This window comes from Misgurnus anguillicaudatus, chromosome 22 (assembly GCF_027580225.2).
Source record: "Misgurnus anguillicaudatus chromosome 22, ASM2758022v2, whole genome shotgun sequence".
In the NCBI taxonomy this organism is placed as follows: Eukaryota; Metazoa; Chordata; class Actinopteri; order Cypriniformes; family Cobitidae; genus Misgurnus; species Misgurnus anguillicaudatus.
In genome coordinates this window covers 41,619,553-41,637,350 of record NC_073358.2, presented here as the reverse complement: position 1 = coordinate 41,637,350, position 17,798 = coordinate 41,619,553, and the positions used below count along the sequence as shown (strand labels likewise).

The following is a 17,798-nucleotide window of genomic DNA, read 5'->3' as shown; positions in this document are numbered from 1 at the left end:
GACACATAATAAATGATACACCAAACTGTGTCAGCATACTGTTGACTTGCGATCTTTTAAATTTACAGAAGCTTTGCAGCAGCACTATTATGTGTTTAGAAATATATTTCTGAGTCAGTTGCATGCAAAGTTTAAATGCTGCTTCACGTCGGAAACTTTAACTTGACAGCACCCTGCGGACTCTTACTCTGCCTGACAGAAAAAATCCAGGCAGTGGTTTGGCCAATCAGGTGAAAGGGGCATTTAACAGCATTTAAAAATACAACAACCATTTATATTTTATTTTTCTTATCGTGATTTATAAAGGAAGAGTGATTGGACGCAATTATATGATGACAACAATACATTTTGAAAACAAAATACAGCCATTTCTGCTTCTTTTTTTTAAACAAAAAACCAAGCTGCACCTTTTTTTTAAATTTCATCTTTCATTCCGAACAGAATAAAAAATGAACGATAAGTACACGGACCGTAAATGATAACAGAATTTTTAGTTTTGGGTGAACTATCCCTTTAACAGACATTAAATATAACAACGTTTGTTACGCTTCTTTAACGACAGATGGTGCTGCAACATCACTTGACGCAGCCCAGCTTTGTTGCAATGCGCACACAGCGAACGCCCCTGTTTCAGGTGAAGCTGTTTGATCCCTTCCGGTCTCCGTACATTTCTACACGGTGACGTCATATGGTAGGACGAAAGCGAGAGAGCGAATCTTGTAACGCTTTATGGGACTTTGTTTTCCTCAAAATTCCTCACATTCAGTAGGATTTACTCTGCGGGTCTCAGACATGTGTCAGATATGTAGCATCGCAGACGCGCAGCCTGTGAATTGTACACATTTCTGGACCAGCATGTGAACTTCAACAAATAATCAAATCAGATCAGGGAGGACATGGACGAACGAGAAGGTAAGGATTGTGTGATTTCGTGTTTGCGTGAGCTCAATGTATAACGTTACTTCATTTTTTATGTTTAGTCTATCGCAGTTTAAAAGACTTTTAATTAACTTAACGTCACTTGAGTGTTTTTCTTTTATAAGAAAGAGACGTTGTGATGCAGTGATTTGCTTTTGTGTTTGGTACAGTATTGTGTAAAAAGTGTAGTGGTGTTTAGTAATAAACTGCATAATCAGAATGTACGTATTTATTAAACAATTACTGAAAATGTATCATACATTAAAATGGAACGTACTTAACGTAGAGTTTTTTCAACGTGAAGTAAATAAACAACCACAGCTGCAACCTTGACCTTTATTAACTTATCTTTAAAATAATAAAGAGCTAAACACAAAAGTTAAACCCGATGTTTTAATGAATAGCATTAGTTGTTTTTTAATGGACTCTTATCAGCAGTGCGAGATATTACATATTGTATAAAACACTTTGTCCAGTGCAGAGCGCATTCTCTTTAACTTTAAACTTGAATACCTAATAAACTTTTAACTTGAATGCTTAGTAACTTTGAAGCTAAATGTGTTGATTTTTACATGTAAAGGTGAACATTATTTGTGTGTACAGAGACTTTGATTTGTATGTTTTCTGAACGTTCCTCTGATGTTCCTCTGCTTGATTGACAGATGTGCCGGAGCGCGAGTGCACGGGCTGTGGCGGAAGGATTCAGGACGCGTTTCATGTGAAGGTTCTTCAAGACGCCTGGCACAACTCATGCTTTCAGTGGGTGTTTATGAAAATATACAACAAATAATATATCCTGTATTAAGTGTGCATATTATATTGCTAGGCTCAGATATAGTAGTCCATTAGTCTAAACAGGAAAATAATTTATATTATATAACTTAGTTGACGAATATGCAAAACATTTTATAATTGTCTATTAAATGAAAATTGAGTCATTATTTACTCACTAATGTTGTTACAAACTTGTAAATTACTTTGTTCTGATGAACACGAAGGAAGATGTTTTGAGAAATGTTTGTAGCCAAGCAAAAAATAATACCTTGGAAGTCAGTGGGGCCTCTGATTGGTTTGGTTACAAGCCAGGTTTTCCCGCAGCACTTTGCAGCTTGGGCGGCCCGCCAAAGCTTGGAAATTCTACCGCCTTAACTAGGTAGTCAATAAATAAATAAATAAAAAATGTTGCTGCACAAAATTTCGTCAAGTGCATCTCAGAGAATAGCACGGCCAAAATGAGAAAGACGTGTCCGGGCCATCACTGTTTGGAGGATAACTAGCCAGTTGATAAAACATCTCGGACAATAGCGCGGACGCTATTGCTAGCTAGGTTGCACGTGCCTGTTGATTATGATTGTTGAACGCTCTTGCTCACGTTATTTATGTGCATTATTTATGCTAAAGTAGTTACACTCCTTTAAGATAATGTAATAATAGTGGGAAATAATCAGTTTTTACAATTTTTGCACTATCTATCATCATTCGCCAGACGTTCTACAACATCAGCTTCAGTTTGTGTTTATTAACCCTTTAGTTTCACTTCATCAAGCAGCTATTACCGTTAGAGGTAAAAACATTTAATTCATGAATAATCTAGTATGTGTTCATTTTCTATCATAGTTTTTCAAAAATAAGTTTTATTTGAGTGTTTTAAATAAAAATATTTACATTTTCATCATAACGCGTACACCTCGACCTTTGATTGCCACGCCGCCCGGCCCCGCCCATCCCTACCGCCTTAACTAACACATTTTTTGCGGAAACCCTGCAAGCATTCCCCAAAATATCTTCCTTTTGTGTTCATAAGAACAAAGAAATGTATACAGGTTTGTAACAACATGAGAGTGAGTAAATGATGTCAGAATTTTAATGTTTGGGTCCTTTAAGGACATAGTTGCATACGGGGGCCATGCCCAGTCTTGCTGCAGTTAATTTTATGAAAGATTTTAAGGTAATTGTAAAAGTATAAGTCTTGAGTCCAAATCTTGAGTCATTTAAACAAAAAACCTCTTAAAAACAAATAAGTTGATTTAACCCGATTCAGATGAGAATGTGCTTTTTTATCACTATGAAACACTACAAAAATCATGCTTTATTGTAAGAAAATGTTTAGTAATTGTTAGAATTTTAAGGGGGTTCTTCAATATTATTCTCCCTGTAAGGGTTCCCTGACCCCAAATAGTTTGAGAACCCCTGCTTTAGAGAATTGGATGTTTTGTTTGTGTTTACATGGGAGAAAAATCTGTCTTTGCTGTGAAATGGAAATTTGTCATTAGAAGGAGGTTTGCTATTTGGAGGTTTGCTATTTTGCATCCTAAGCATACTATTTGCATTTTAACAATGTCTCTGTCTCTATCTCTGTCTCTCTCTCTCTCTCTCTCTCTCTCTCTCTCTCTCTCTCTCTCTCTCTCTATCTCTATCTCTATCTCTATCTCTATCTCTATCTCTATCTCTATCTCTATCTCTCTCTCTCTCTCTATCTCTCCCTCTCTCTCCCACCAAAACTTTACTTGCTCTCTTACTGCTGCTGATCAGTGGTCAGATGGTGTGTGCCAGGTTAAAGGTCATGTTTTAGAATACATAATTGTTTTACTAGGTCTGTTTAAGTAATACTTAGCTAGAGTAATATGTCATCAATCAGTTACATGCTTAAATTAAACATTTTCCTGCCTGGGTCCATGTTGTCCCCAAAATGGGACTATATTTCTATTTTTAGGTTTTCATTGCAGTTGAAGTCTGCCTATGAGCCCTTGACTTTTATTCAGTTTGTGAAGGTTGACCCAGAGTTCATGGAAAAGTTTTGTCATCATGATCGAATCTTTTCAGTGGGAAACCAGGACCAAATTGTGGTTCTGGCGATTCTCAGACAATGACCTTAATGAGCGCAGAAATTAGTCCAGGGCACTTTCACAGCATTGTGCGCCATATGCTACAGAAGTGGAATCTGGGCTCTTTCTTACGTCTTCGGGAAACTTGCCAGGTTAGATATGATCTGACAATTTGGGCTTTCCCACAAAAAGCACATTTGAGCATGTGTGAGTGTATTCATAGCTTTCTCTGTCGTGTTCCTCTATGGAATCCTTCTAATGTTTTGGAAGACATTCCTTGTTTTCCTGTAAGCCTTTTGTTGGTGCAGGTAGGATCTCTTGTATGGTTTGTTCTCACATTCCTAGACATCGGCTCATTGCCCCTACAGACATTTTCCCCCCATTTGTACAGCTAAGGTTGTCAAGTAGCCAACTTATGCCCCTTTTGTGATTGGATGGAGAGACTGGATACTTAGTGACCGTTCTAACTATAATTACGGGTGGTGCTGGAATGTCTTCTAAACGCTTCTTGGTTCTGAATTTCCTAGCATTTAGGAATTGCATTTACTAGCAATTACAATGTGGTTCAATATTTGGGTGGGTATGGTAAATGTCAGATCTTAATAGCATCTCTGCTTTATTGTTGTCTTGGGCACTGCTTCTTCAGATCATGTTCATTTGAAATTAGCTATAGCACTCGTTTCCTTGCAAATGTGACCATGTCTGTGAAATCTATATAATCGAACTATGTATGAGATTAGGAGCATTAAAGTTTGATTTTAATCATTGATTTCAATCTTTGAAATGGCATACTCAGTCTATATTAAAGATATCAATGTTATATTTTTACAGAATGTTCTTTACGTTATGTAGCCTTAAATAATTTCCTAACAAAGAGACCTATTGAGCTTATTTCATAAATGGAGGCTTTATAATGAGTAATGCTGAGTATAAAATGATTGTTTGGATGGGCTTGTAAGACATCCGCCTGCTCCTCCAAAACCATTTCCTCTTCCTCGTCTTTCTCCATCTCTGTTCCCTTTATCTATTTTGTTCTTTATCCTTTTGTTCTTGGAAAGCAGTATAACAGAGCTCACAGACAGTGATGGCGTACCTGCCGGATTTAGGCTGTCTGAAAATTAGACACAATCAGCAGAAATGTTTCTCTGTTAACACGAACTCTCGTGTGGAATGAAGGAAGAGGAGTGTTTTGTTCTCTAACTGTTGTGTTTGCTTTTCAGTGTGTGAATCAGTGCTTGAATCATTTCTTTTATTTCACCTGAAGCCTGTTGTCTTTCCTCTGGGTGTAAACCGCGAGCAGAATAACATTAGCGTTCTTGAGATATTTGATGATTTGAAAGGACGTGACAGGTTCTGCTTGAGAGTTGTTTACGACGGCAGAATTCTAGGTTGTTGTGTTTGTTACTTAAATGTCCCAGTACAGAGAGTTCAGATGTTATGTGCCGTGTTCCCCTGGAAAACAATGAGAAATTTGGAGGGTTTGGGTTTGGTCAAGAACAACTTTTGTCTTTCAGATGTATGTTTATTAGAATAACAGATCAAACCATTTACAATATAGTAACATTTATTAAAGTTATTACAGGGTTCGAAAGTGTGACCAAAATAACATCACCTTAAAATCACTGCATTGTCTCGTAGAAAATCATCATTAGCCAACAAACTTATCCGGCATTAAATATACAGATTTCATCATGTTTTCAGTCTCTGTGTTACTTTACTATTAACTATGCATCTCCTATATATATATATATATATATATATAAGCACGACAAATCCTGCACACAACAAGGGGCATAAAGCAATGAAATAAAAGTATTTTTAGGAAATAGATTTTAGAACAAACATAAAAGCAAGAGGCTATAAGGGAAAAAAGAATCACAGCATGAAAATGATAAAATACATGTTAATTAATATTTTGTACACTTAACCACCATAGGCGCTTGTAAAACTGCGGTGTTAAATGCAATGCAGTCAAACATTTGGGTGCACCTAACTTTTGTGCTGGTGCACCTAAGAAAAAAGTTAGGCGCACCAATGCAAAAACTTAGTGTAGAGCCCTGTTTTTAAACAACCAATGAAGTTTAGTGAGTTTAAGAGGAATTTAAATGTTTATACTAACAATAAATACCATAGGTATTTATACCATAAGTTAAAACCATAAAGAAACCAGAGCCTAACATTAGGGTTGCACTGAATGAATGTTTAGCAACCAAAATGACAAATACGTGAAAAGACACATACATTTTAACGAATAATATCGTCTTAATGATGCAATCAAATAGCAACCAGTATAGGGTAAGATATGCGCATGCTTTATAACTGCCAGAAACATGTTGGCAGTGTGAAAGCATTTTAAGGGGCGATTCACATTTTGCTCGCTCAAGTTTGTTATTTCAAATGTATGCGCACGGTATGCGTGCTCATAATGGACACGTTAATTTTTTCCAGGCACATCTGCACCGCATCGAGTTAAAAAGATCTCAACTTTTTAGAATGCCGCTAGCGCACCGCAGGTCATGTAACAAGAACCAACCGACGGTTGTGTTTTCTGCGCGAAATGTGAACCGCCCCTATAGTGTCCAAGAAAGATGCTTTTTTTGCTTTTTTCGGACCAGTAGTTTATATCCAGTACATTCCTACTTTACACAACTAAAGAAAGTTTACAGGTTTGAGGCCAAAGTATGGTCAATTTTTTTTTTATGGTCCTTTTTTTGTGACGCACTTTTTGTCATCAGAAGAGTGCATGCGCACTGTGCACACACTGTCGGATTTTTTAAACCCGATGTTCATTGTATTCTTAAGTAGCGCATGCACTTACAGAAGAATGTAGCCCAGAAGATTCATTGTGACGCAATGCAAGTACATCGAACGTTTGTGTACAAGACACGTACAAGTAAAGTAAACTATACTTTGCAAGGCTGTACGTTCAAATGTGCGCTCGACCATGCACGTACGTTTGCGTAAAAAAACTATACTCCAGGCTTTATGCTACAAACAGAAATCCCTATAGTTAATTATATGATATTTGGACCGAAGTTAGATGCTTATAGGATCTTGGGAGAAAAATGTGGATCAACGGAAAAATTTGGAAGGTCCTTTTTTGATCACTTCTGTTGGTAATGAGTATATAGCATAGCTTTCATAAGTCGTCATCTTGTGAAGTCTCTTGCATTGGTATCGTTTGCTGTTCGGAATTTTTACTCCTATAAAAATGAGTAACCGAAGTTCAAGTGGTCGATGGTTTACAGGTGAAAGTTTATATCATGGCCACCTGTTTGGCCTTTGTACTAATGTCCCCCACAGATGTTAGTTCACAAACCCTTTCATCTGGAAGCATTACTATGATGTCACTGCCGAAACAAACACAGGTCACCGAATTCGCAAACAGGTTTTATCCCAAAGGCACACCACCAATGCTGTCCCTACATTGGATGACGAAGTTCTGCTAACCCCCCGTGGGCATATTGTGTCTCCTCTAAACAGAGCTTGTCAACATTCCTCCAGACAAAGACACCCACTGGGCAAATGGCCAAAATCCAGATATTCTGTCTGGGTTTGGTGGCCTTACACTAATGTGATCTTTATCAGAACGTCTCAGCTGTATGTTGCTGCTTCACATCCTCTTTGCGTTCAAACCATTGAGTGGATATTTGTTCAGTCTTCTCAATTTTTCCTTTTTTTGGCACATGGTGTGCTAGAGAATGGCCTTCAGGAGTACAGCATGCCAGACTTTTCCCCGGACACTTGGTCTTGTTAGGAGAATTGGTTTTGTGTGGCAAGCTCTGATTTGGACTTAAAAACGATTGTAACACAGTTTTATTTTACAAAATAAAGCAGGATCCCAGATTTTTTTCTAACTTGTGAAGCCTACAGAAATGTCCATTCATGCTGCAGACCAATCCTCTCATGTAGCATGCCAAATCAGTTTAAACAGAGAATTTTAAAGGTCCCGTTCTTCTTGTGTTTTTCATCATATATGTGTATGAGCCGTGTATAATAACTTTGTATAGTTAAATGCACACACATGCATGTATATATTAAGAAATGTTTACATGTGTATATACATTTGTATATTTATGTGGGTGATTCTCACGAAAACTTGGTTTTAAAAATGTCAAGCATGAAAATGTAAAAATTGCTTAAATTTACTTTTTTCCCACCAGACATTGAAAAACAAAGTCTGGAGTAAATGGGAACATTAATTTAAAAACTTTTACTTATCATTTAACACTTTTTGTAACATAATTTAAAAAATTAGTCCTAAAAAATCTCATTACTGCAACAGTCAGAAAACATCAACACTGACATATTTTCAAAATGACATGACAAACCTGAAAGAACATAATTTGGAGATTCTGCACATGCATTTAAAATCAAAGTATTATGCTTCTATTAATTAAATTAACATTTAATAAGCATCTGTTGCGGTAATGATAATCAAAATGTCGTGTAAGCATTCTGACAAGACAATATTTCAAATTAACTGTAAAAAAATGATCTTACCTGATAGCCATCTTGAAGTAACTGGTCCATGTGCTTGGTCACTCAAAATCAAACTTTATTAAAATTCTGTATGTGTGCTTAAACTGTTCTCAAAAAGTGTTGCCGAGGATGAGAACATCAGGCATGGACACATCATTTTCCTAATTTTTCTTCATTATTATTATACATGAATATTCAGTAAATATTTTTTCTGTCATCTAAAGTAGTCTAGCAAAACATCCATTTATTTTTTTTCTTAATATTTTTGTGTTAATTTGATTAAATTACAACATAACGCATGTTCAAACACAGCCGGATACATTGCGGTAATGAGAATTTCAGCAGAAAATTATAAATTTACAATTAAAAATCTTATGTTGAAATCACACATTGTGCAAGGTAGAACACAGTATTGTGTTAATTCTGATGCTTTTTAATGTTACTATATTACACATTGTAAAGCTAAAATCATTAGTGCCGTGGTGTTTCAATGGTTTCGTGAGAATGTATAATTTATATTATATATAAATATATATTTTTTCTTAAAATTATACATGCATGTGTGCATATTTATATATGCATAATTATTATACACTGTTCACACCCATATATGATTTAAACAAAAACTTTTTATTCTGCTATATAGATTAATCGCGATTAATCGTTATGCATCCCTACTCCTGATGTTACCTTGACTTTATGGCATTCAGAGCATTTCATTTCAAGACTTCTTTAAACATGCTATCCCTATTGTTGCTCTGCTTGCAGTGGAAAAATTGGGCTAGGTTGCCAATGCTGGATTCTTAGTATGCCACAAATGGGCGCTTTCTCTTTAACTCTAGTTCCACCCAGGAGTGGTGTTGTGGCAGCTACAATATATAAATATCTGAAACTATTCCTTTACCAGTGACACCTTTACCACAAGACAATTATACTGTAATTATTTTGTAAGAAAATCAGGAAGATCCTGTTCATCCTTTGCTCTTACTAAATAGTAGTTAAATGTGCAGAAGTCTGGTGCAAGTGTTCTTTGGTTTTATGCCAGGTCTTTTGTAGTACTATATGGTTTTGCAATGCAGTTGCTTGGGTGCTATGGTGCACTATGTACCATAAGTACCATTATGGCAGGCGCTTTCATCCAAAACAACTTACAGTGCATTCATGGTATACATTTTATCTGTATGTGTGTTTCCCATGACCTTTGCGTTAATAACACAATGCTCCACCAATTGAGCATCCTTGAACACATATATACAGTCACTATATAATCCAGAGTTTGTGTATAGGGGAGAGTGGGGCACAACCTAACGCTTTTTGGTTTTGGCTCAATCATTAAATTTTTTTTGGGGGGGGGTGATTGATTTATTATATTTTTACACAATCAACACACACATTTCTGCTACAAATGAACATTTGAAGTTTGTTTCTATTACTTACCATTCTTGGACAATTACACCAAACATGACAGAAGTGCAAACGTTACAACTTACCCCATAGGTGGGGTTCATTGTAACAGGCAGGGGGTTAGTTGTAACACTTGCTAAAAATTAAGTTTGTAGGCAAATATTTCAATACTATTTTGTCTATATACTTGAAGTTGATATTGTTTATATATCTATCTATAATAAACAGGTATCTACACTATTCATCCCTCATCTAACCATAGTTCAATTATAAATGGATACAAATGTCTTAATATGTGAGAAAAAGCAGCACAATTTTACATGACCTTATTCAATCAATATTAAAGATATGAATAAATATAAATTTAGACACACAATTTTTGATAAGACAAGCACATTTATTTTGTTGGCAGCCAGCAATCATTGGTGTGTAGCACGAATTACGCTAACGTTAGCGGTTTTCATATTGTAAGTGCTGAGGGGTTAGTTGTAACACAGCGTTACAATTAACCCCGCTGGGTGAAAATATTTTCAAGCCTACCAAAAAAGTTGCTATGAGCTGCAGACCTATTTCGAAATGATGCTTTGTTTTAGTCAACAAGACACTGATTAAGATGACATAACATTGGATTTGGTATCTTACACACCCAAATCAGAAACCGAACAAAACATATGATGAGAAAATTTACTTGCATGCCACCAAAACACTCTTTCATCAATAACTCTATGGAAAACATTATACCCTTTCATAAATTTGCACGAGATCGTCTTTTGGCAGCATGAAAACAATACATAAAAAAAAAATCACTCAACCCTGTGCAACAATATAAATGGTCCGTGTTACAACTAGCCCCGCGGACCCCTACTTAAAGGTAATACTTGGGGCATTTAGCACAATAATGTTAAAGTCTGTCTTTACGTCTGTATTTGTCCTCTTAAGTTATGCATCCCTCAGGTGTTTTACATAGATTTAGGTCCCATAACCCTCAACCCAATTCCCATACACAGGCAAAACAAGCTGTGGCACGTAAGGAGGAACTTTTTGGTGTTCAAGCATCCTTTCTAGGGATGCACCGAATATTCGGCCACCGAAAATTTTCGGCCGAAAATGGCCCAAAAGTGGTTTTTCGGTTTTCGGCCGAAAGACTTTTATCACCGAAAAAATACGGCCGAAATAATGTGATGACGCAAACAGAAACCGCGACCTGCACGTGCTTGTCTGAAGTAACATATCTGCGGTGTGGACTAGATTTCTCTCAAACCCGCGTCCAGCGAATTTCTGACCAGGACCTCCGCAACCTGTGAGTTTCACTCCCGCCCACGACCGTAATGTGTGTGTCCAAACCCGCGGAGTTTCTCTGGGCATTTGTACAGTTTTCACAAGCTCCGACTAAACATTCGTTCAGATTAACATCCAGAATAACAGACATTTAACATGATTGCTTTTAAAATTAGGGATGTGCACGAATGGTCAAATATTCGATCTGCAATAATAATTAGAATGGGGAAAAAATGATATTCAAATGTTTTTAATCCGCCACCGCAGCATTAATGCTACTGCTCATTGAATCCTTTTTCACTTCACCTGTACGGTCTTTTACAGACTTTAATATAAAATATACATGAAAATTAATATGTATGTATTTCTGATTGTTTTGGTAATTCAGATTGCAGACTCATTTAAGTGTTTAGAGTTTTAATTGCCGGGTGTTAGACGTGCTTCTCCGCCGCCGCATCAGCGTGCATGATGAGAGGTTTGTTCGCTTCCTTATATAGCCTAGTTTATTTTGTTAAATTAAGCTCGTAACTTTGCACCCTCAGCAATAATGTATCAAGCCAGCTTGCGTTATTTGTAACATAATATTAAATTCAGATATATTTGTTAGATCCGTTTGTTGTTCTTACTGGATAACAACATAGAGTTTTTTCTGCAGCTGGCATTAATGAGAAAAACGGGTTTCACCGGAGAAGGTAGGCTAAATATGATTTTCTTTTTAAACAAAAACATGTCAGACTAAATAAAGAAGATATTCATATTTGACTGAGCCTTCGACCCATTCGGGGTTTTAACGTGCATTAAAATGCCATCATTTTTATATCAGCATTTTGTAACATTAACGTTAGGACAAAACCACAACTAGCACATCTCAGTTTTTAAATGTATACTGCATGGCAAACAAGCACCAAAGGATTAATCAAACAAATCCTTCAGCCTATATAACTGAAGTTGGGTTTGTTTATGGCACATGCTGTTTGGCTTATTTTTCTTCTCAAATTGTGTGTGTTGACTCCATTTGTATTACACACAAAAATACTATAAGTGGAATGGTAGTACTAATAATTGGCATAATTTCTTTCGGTGTTTCGGCTTTCGGTTTTCGGCCTTGGTGTCCTCTTTTTCGGTTTTCGGTTTCGGCCAAGAATTTTCATTTCGGTGCATCCCTAATCCTTTCCTGTCTTCTGAGACAATAAAGGATCATTTGTCTGGAGAAGAACGCCTCAAGGTGCACTTCAAACTCTTTTAATTAAGTCAATTCTGTTTATTCCCCATGGGAAATAGATAAAAGTTCAAAGTGGCACAGCCTGTATCCTCACATCAGGTTTCAATTGTAGGTAGGTGGCCGACAGGAGAGCGTGTGTACGAGAGCAATTCACGACTAGATTTGGCTCACGTCCCAAATTCCTCAACTACAATGTTTGTACGTTTCTCGGTTGGACTTTGTCTCGAGAACCTTAGCGTGAGCTGATGTATATTTGCTGTAGCTGTACCTCAGATATTTTCAAGAAAAAAAAGTGCTCTGACAGTAAATAAGCTTGTGAATCTTTTTTTACTTCAGACGTTTGTTTGAAAAGCTTTGCTTTTGATGTTTAATCTCCTGCAAATGTTCACTTATACTTTTACTCTGCTTTGGCAAAGTTGTGACATCTGTTGTCTGAACCTTTAGTGCATGCTATAACTTTACACACGGAATTCCAAGAAAGTGGTAAACGTTTCAAATACCTTAAGCAGTCACATGTTTTAGGGGCTGTTTATGGCCCAACAAAACAATTTTCTCTCATTAAGCACTTCAGTCGTTCAGGTATCTCCCCTGCCCCAGAGAGCTTATCTCAGAGCAAGGGAATCTGCAAACAGAATGTTTCACTTACTGTTTTTTTCATGCTGGTTCCTCCAGGTGTTCTGTATGCTTGGATCTCCTGACAAACTGGTACTTTGAGAAAGAAGGGAGGCTGTACTGTCACAAACACTACTGCGAGAAGTTCGGGGAGTTGTGCCATGGCTGCTCACTGCTCATGACTGGACCTGCTATGGTAAGAAAAACATTTTGTGTTGACATTCTTCATTATATGCATTCATGCATTTGTCAGACGCTTTTATCCAAAGTGACTTTGAGTGCAACAGTCTACATTTTTTAATCGGTGGTGTGTGTGTGCTCTCTGGGATTCGAACCCATGATCTTTTCAACTAATGCAATACTTTAGCAAGTGAGCTATACAAGAACTATATCGCTTTCTTTTTGAGGTTACCTTTTGTGCATTCATACTGAGACTATGTTTTTAATCAGTGAAAACGTTTATTTACGACTTGGAAAAATTATATGCTAGCAAGATGTGATCCATTAAACCCAAAATAATGAAGATGGCGGTCTGTGTTGCACCGCTATTGTTGGGTCTGATAGGGTTAAGTGCTTAAACTATGACTGATATGCTAAAATACAACTTATGGTAAATAAATACCAGTGTGGATGCAGAGCGTTTAGTAACAACAACTGCGGATTAGCGTGAAAATAGCCTAAAAGATTTACCTGTATTTTTTGTTGCGTGGCAGTGTGTTTGTCTGTGTTTGAGAACATTCCTCTGAAAGAGGAAAGGAATTGATAAGGTAGACCGTGAAAAGGGTTTGTAACCACATAAGAAGGTTTCTCAAGGCAAAGACTAATCCAGAAGAGCTTAGATAACATGCCATTGTCTCATTCGGTAAATATTTACACTGCTTAAACAAGTGGCTAAATAGACAAAATCAATAAATGCTGATTTTTTTCTTATGGTCTTAAAGAGGTCACTGATAAGGTAGAGAATAGAATGAAAGGCAATGTTTCTTTTTTCACTTCTGTATGTATTATGCGTGACCCTGGACCACAAACCAGATGTATACGTCACCCGAAAGCTGAATAAATAAGCTTTCCATTGATGTATGGTTTGGATAGGACAATATTTGACTGAGATACAACTATTTGAAGATCTGGAATCTGAGGGTGCAAAAAATCTAAATATTGACAAGATTGCCTTTAAAGGGACACTCCACTTTTTTTTGAAAATATGCTTTTTTCCAGCTCCCCTAGAGTTAAACATTTGATTTTTAAAGCTTTGGACTCCATTCAGTCGATCTCCGGGTCTGGCGCTACCACTTTTAGCATAGCTTAGCATAATCCATTGAATCTGATTAGACCATTAGCATCACGCTTAAAATAATCAAAGAGTTTCAATATTTTTCCTATTTAAAACTTGACTCTTCTGTAGTTACATTGTGTACTAAGAACGACGGAAAATTAAAATTTACATGAGAGGCACTCAGACAAAGAAAAAATGCCGGCTGTTGCTTGTTCTCGCACGACAGCATCAAGCATCTGTCATGCTAACACATTGACCCCAGGGGATCTTATGAAAAACTTTCCATTATTTTAATCAAAGTCAACGAAAATCGAGCAGGACCAAAACATTTTACAGCTGATAGCTGTCAAAAAAGTTCAGCAACGACGTCCCAAAGAATGACAGCAGCAATGACAGTGTTATTAATATAAAAGTAAGTGTTTTGATTATTGCTATTAATGTTTATTTTTTTAATCCGTGTATACCAGTTGTTTTCAATTCCAGTCCTTGCCCCCCCCCAAGAATGTTTTAGATGTCTCCTTATATGAAACACCTGATTTCACTCATCGGCTCCTTAATTAACACAATAACGAGCTGATGATCGGAATCAGGTGTTTTTATATATGGAGACATCTAAAATGTTCTGGGAGGGGGGGCCCGAGGACTGGAATTGAAAACCACTGGTGTATACCACTAGTCAACTAAATGTATATAGATTAATGCACATTTATGAATTGATTCAATAGATTTATAGCATTTTGAAAAAAGCTTCATGGATTTATTCCATTTTGCGGAAAAATAATCAGTTTTTATGATAAATCTTTGAAAATCTAATTATGGATTTAAATTTTTTATGTTATTATAACCTAAAAATGCTATGTGAAAGTTTGTAACAGAAAATAGTGTTTTTCATCTTGTCACTTTCTATAAATTTGTCAAAATGGATTTATTGCGTTTTGGATCCAAAGTCTTCAAATATACATGTGCTACTTACACGACTGGTTTTGTGTTCCAGAGTCACATATGAGCAGTGAATGGCATCTAAGTTACATCTAAATAGCAAAATAAGATTCTGAAATTGTGGAGGTTTAAAAATATCCCTGCCATTGTTTCACAATTACATAAAAATGGTAAAGATGGAAGATTTAGATTCAGCTAAGCTCTGAGAGACAGCAATTGATTGTAATTTTTCAATCTTGGAGTAAGAGTTACAGTAACCGTAAGAGATTCCCAGCACCTGGAACGTCAGTGCTGGATGAGACCCAATGCTTACTGCATACGTCAACGCAAAGAAAAATATACACACCACACATAGAGCATTGGTATTGTTAACATTCATACTCATGTAGTAAATTGACCTTGCACCATTGGTTGACCAGAAGTTGACACATTTACATAAACTAAGCAGTGTTTTGAAAGCACCACAGAGCTTTATGTATACTATTAATTCATATTAAAATGTATACTTTATATAGTCCTGTGGGAAAGGTTTGACATAGTAACCAAAAGTTTCTAAGTTCAAACCCTATAGGTGTAATTCAAGCCAGCGTTGGGTCTAAATGTGACGAACCCAACCCAAAATACATGCTTGTTTTAACCAATTACCAGGTTAAATACAAACATTCTTTATGTTTAATTAACCCAACAGCTGGGTTTGTACCTTTTGACCCAACGCTGGGTTAAAAATAACCCAGCATTTTTTTAGTAGTGCAAGTACTTGTTGTTCTTAAGTAGGCCTTAAGCTTGAATCATAACCCTTTTGTTTCGACTTGATTGCAGACCAACATTTATTACAGACTGCTGGAAATGATCTCACTCCTGCGAGTGAAACCCGAAATCTGGAGTCAGGAATAGCCTGAGTGTTTTGTGTTGTTTCATCATGTGTCTGGAATGCCTTCACTTGGCCTTTAAATGAGGAGCTTTGTCATCATAACCCTAATGGAAGCCATATTAACATGAAAGTGAGATTTACAAATCCATCTCTAATGTCAACAAATCAGTCCTCGCCAAAAGAGGTCGTTTTTAATTGGGTTAATGGTAATCCTAAAACGAACTTTGAAGAAAAGGGGGGAGAGAGAGGAGAATTTGCCAGCAAGCAAAAGGCATAATGGGCCTTTTCTGTTGTGCTCGGATCGAGGGATGCCAAGTATTTCTGGTCAACGTGCATTGCCAGTTGTGGGCTTAAAAGCACAAGCAGCAGGGTGTCAAAACCTCTGAAAAATTGGCAAAGGATATCACACTCAAGTGCTTGTTCGAATGTAATTGCATTGAAGATTTATTTATTAACGATAACGACATTGGAAAAAGCTATGGACAATAAGGGACAAACAAAAATTTGTGATCCTAACTAACAATTGTTATGCATGATATTTATAGATGTGCATTATATCAGCCTTTGCAATACATACATTTTTTAGCTTTAAAAGCCAAAACCATCATAACTAAATGTCGTATGTGATATAAGGACCCTCCTTTTGCTCATTTAGTGTTTGTTTAGTCGTGGTGATGGGAGTCTTTATAGGAGTGGCTTTCATGTTAACCCCTGCTGGGAAACACACACACATACACAGTCGTGTAAGCACAAAAATATATGAAACATCATCCTTACTCACAGGTTCAGCCGAGGGTTAAGCTTTTTAACACACGGCCCTGGATGGTGTCATGCGCTTGCTCACTAACTAGACTGAAGGAGACAAAAAACAGACTTAAACTTTTCTAATTGCTGTTCGAAACTCAGATTATCGAGCGGTTTGGTGTGCGTGTGGAATCTGGTTAGTCAAACTCTCTGATCACAGCTCAGTAAGCTTAACTGCTAATCTGTCTTTTGTGCTTCATGTTAAAGGAAACCTCAGCGTGATCTCATACTTTCTCTGCTCAGCTGGAATCCGAGGAAGGGGCCGAAGGTTTTGGTTAAATTAATTTTCCATTCAAAATAAGAATATAAAAGCCGTCTGTTTCCGTTTCATAGCCCTTGTTGATTGGCAGTTCCATATACATCGAGTTTATAAGGCTGACTGGGCAAATAAAGTGCTGTCAACTGTGCGTGCTTTATAAGGTGTGAGTGGAAAAATTTGCTATATGTTTGGCAGAGAGACTGTATTACTATGTATGTTTTACTTTTTTATTTTTTTTGGGGGGGGAACAAGTGTGTCCTCACACTTAGAGCACCCTCAGCGATAACAATAGTATTATTTGTTTGATTAAAATGTTTATATACAGTATCTAATATTTAATTGTTTTTCCAATTTCTTTGTTTTTAATGCAAACCAAATCGTTTCGTACCCCACTGCATTGAATCAATCGTTATTAGCTAGGTAATATGTGAAATATTCAAGTAAAAGAAATATGTGTGTTTCTTGTTTTGTCCAAATAGCTCATAGGAAGCGTATTAGGTTGTAAAGTAAGTTATGTTTGCCGTAAATAGGATTATGGTCATATTTCATGGAAATCCTCTGACTACATTGTTGTGTGTGTGCAGTTGCAATGCGTTTTATTCATGCATTACTCGGAGTAAAAATAATGACATGCAAACAATAAAAGTAGAAAACCACAAACATTTCTAAAACAAAAACCTTTTATTTTCTCAGAGCTGTGTACTTTTAGTGAAGGTCTGGGAGAGTCAGAGAGTTCAAGCATTAAATGCATACTGACACGAATGATGTGTCGTCTAAGGGAAGGAGATCGCGGATACTGGGAGGAGTTGGGTGGAATTAAATCACCTCTGATAACAGACAGGCCCAGACACTAGCAGGTGTTAAAAAGAAAGCCTGCACGCACTATTGCATCACTACAGACTGAACAA

General features: G+C 36.8%; 1 protein-coding gene across 1 annotated transcript in view; it reads left to right on the top strand.

Annotated features, from left to right (window-relative positions):
- Window positions 1-612: 612 nt before the first annotated feature.
- Window positions 613-17,798, top strand: part of limk2 (LIM domain kinase 2) — a 36,582-nt gene continuing 19,396 nt past the window's right edge. Inside the window, exons 1-3 of the mRNA XM_073861204.1 lie at window positions 613-912; window positions 1,581-1,677; window positions 12,802-12,937. Coding sequence (XP_073717305.1) covers window positions 897-912; window positions 1,581-1,677; window positions 12,802-12,937 — 249 coding nt within the window. The 5' untranslated portion in view covers window positions 613-896. The remainder of the gene's footprint in view (window positions 913-1,580; window positions 1,678-12,801; window positions 12,938-17,798) is intronic.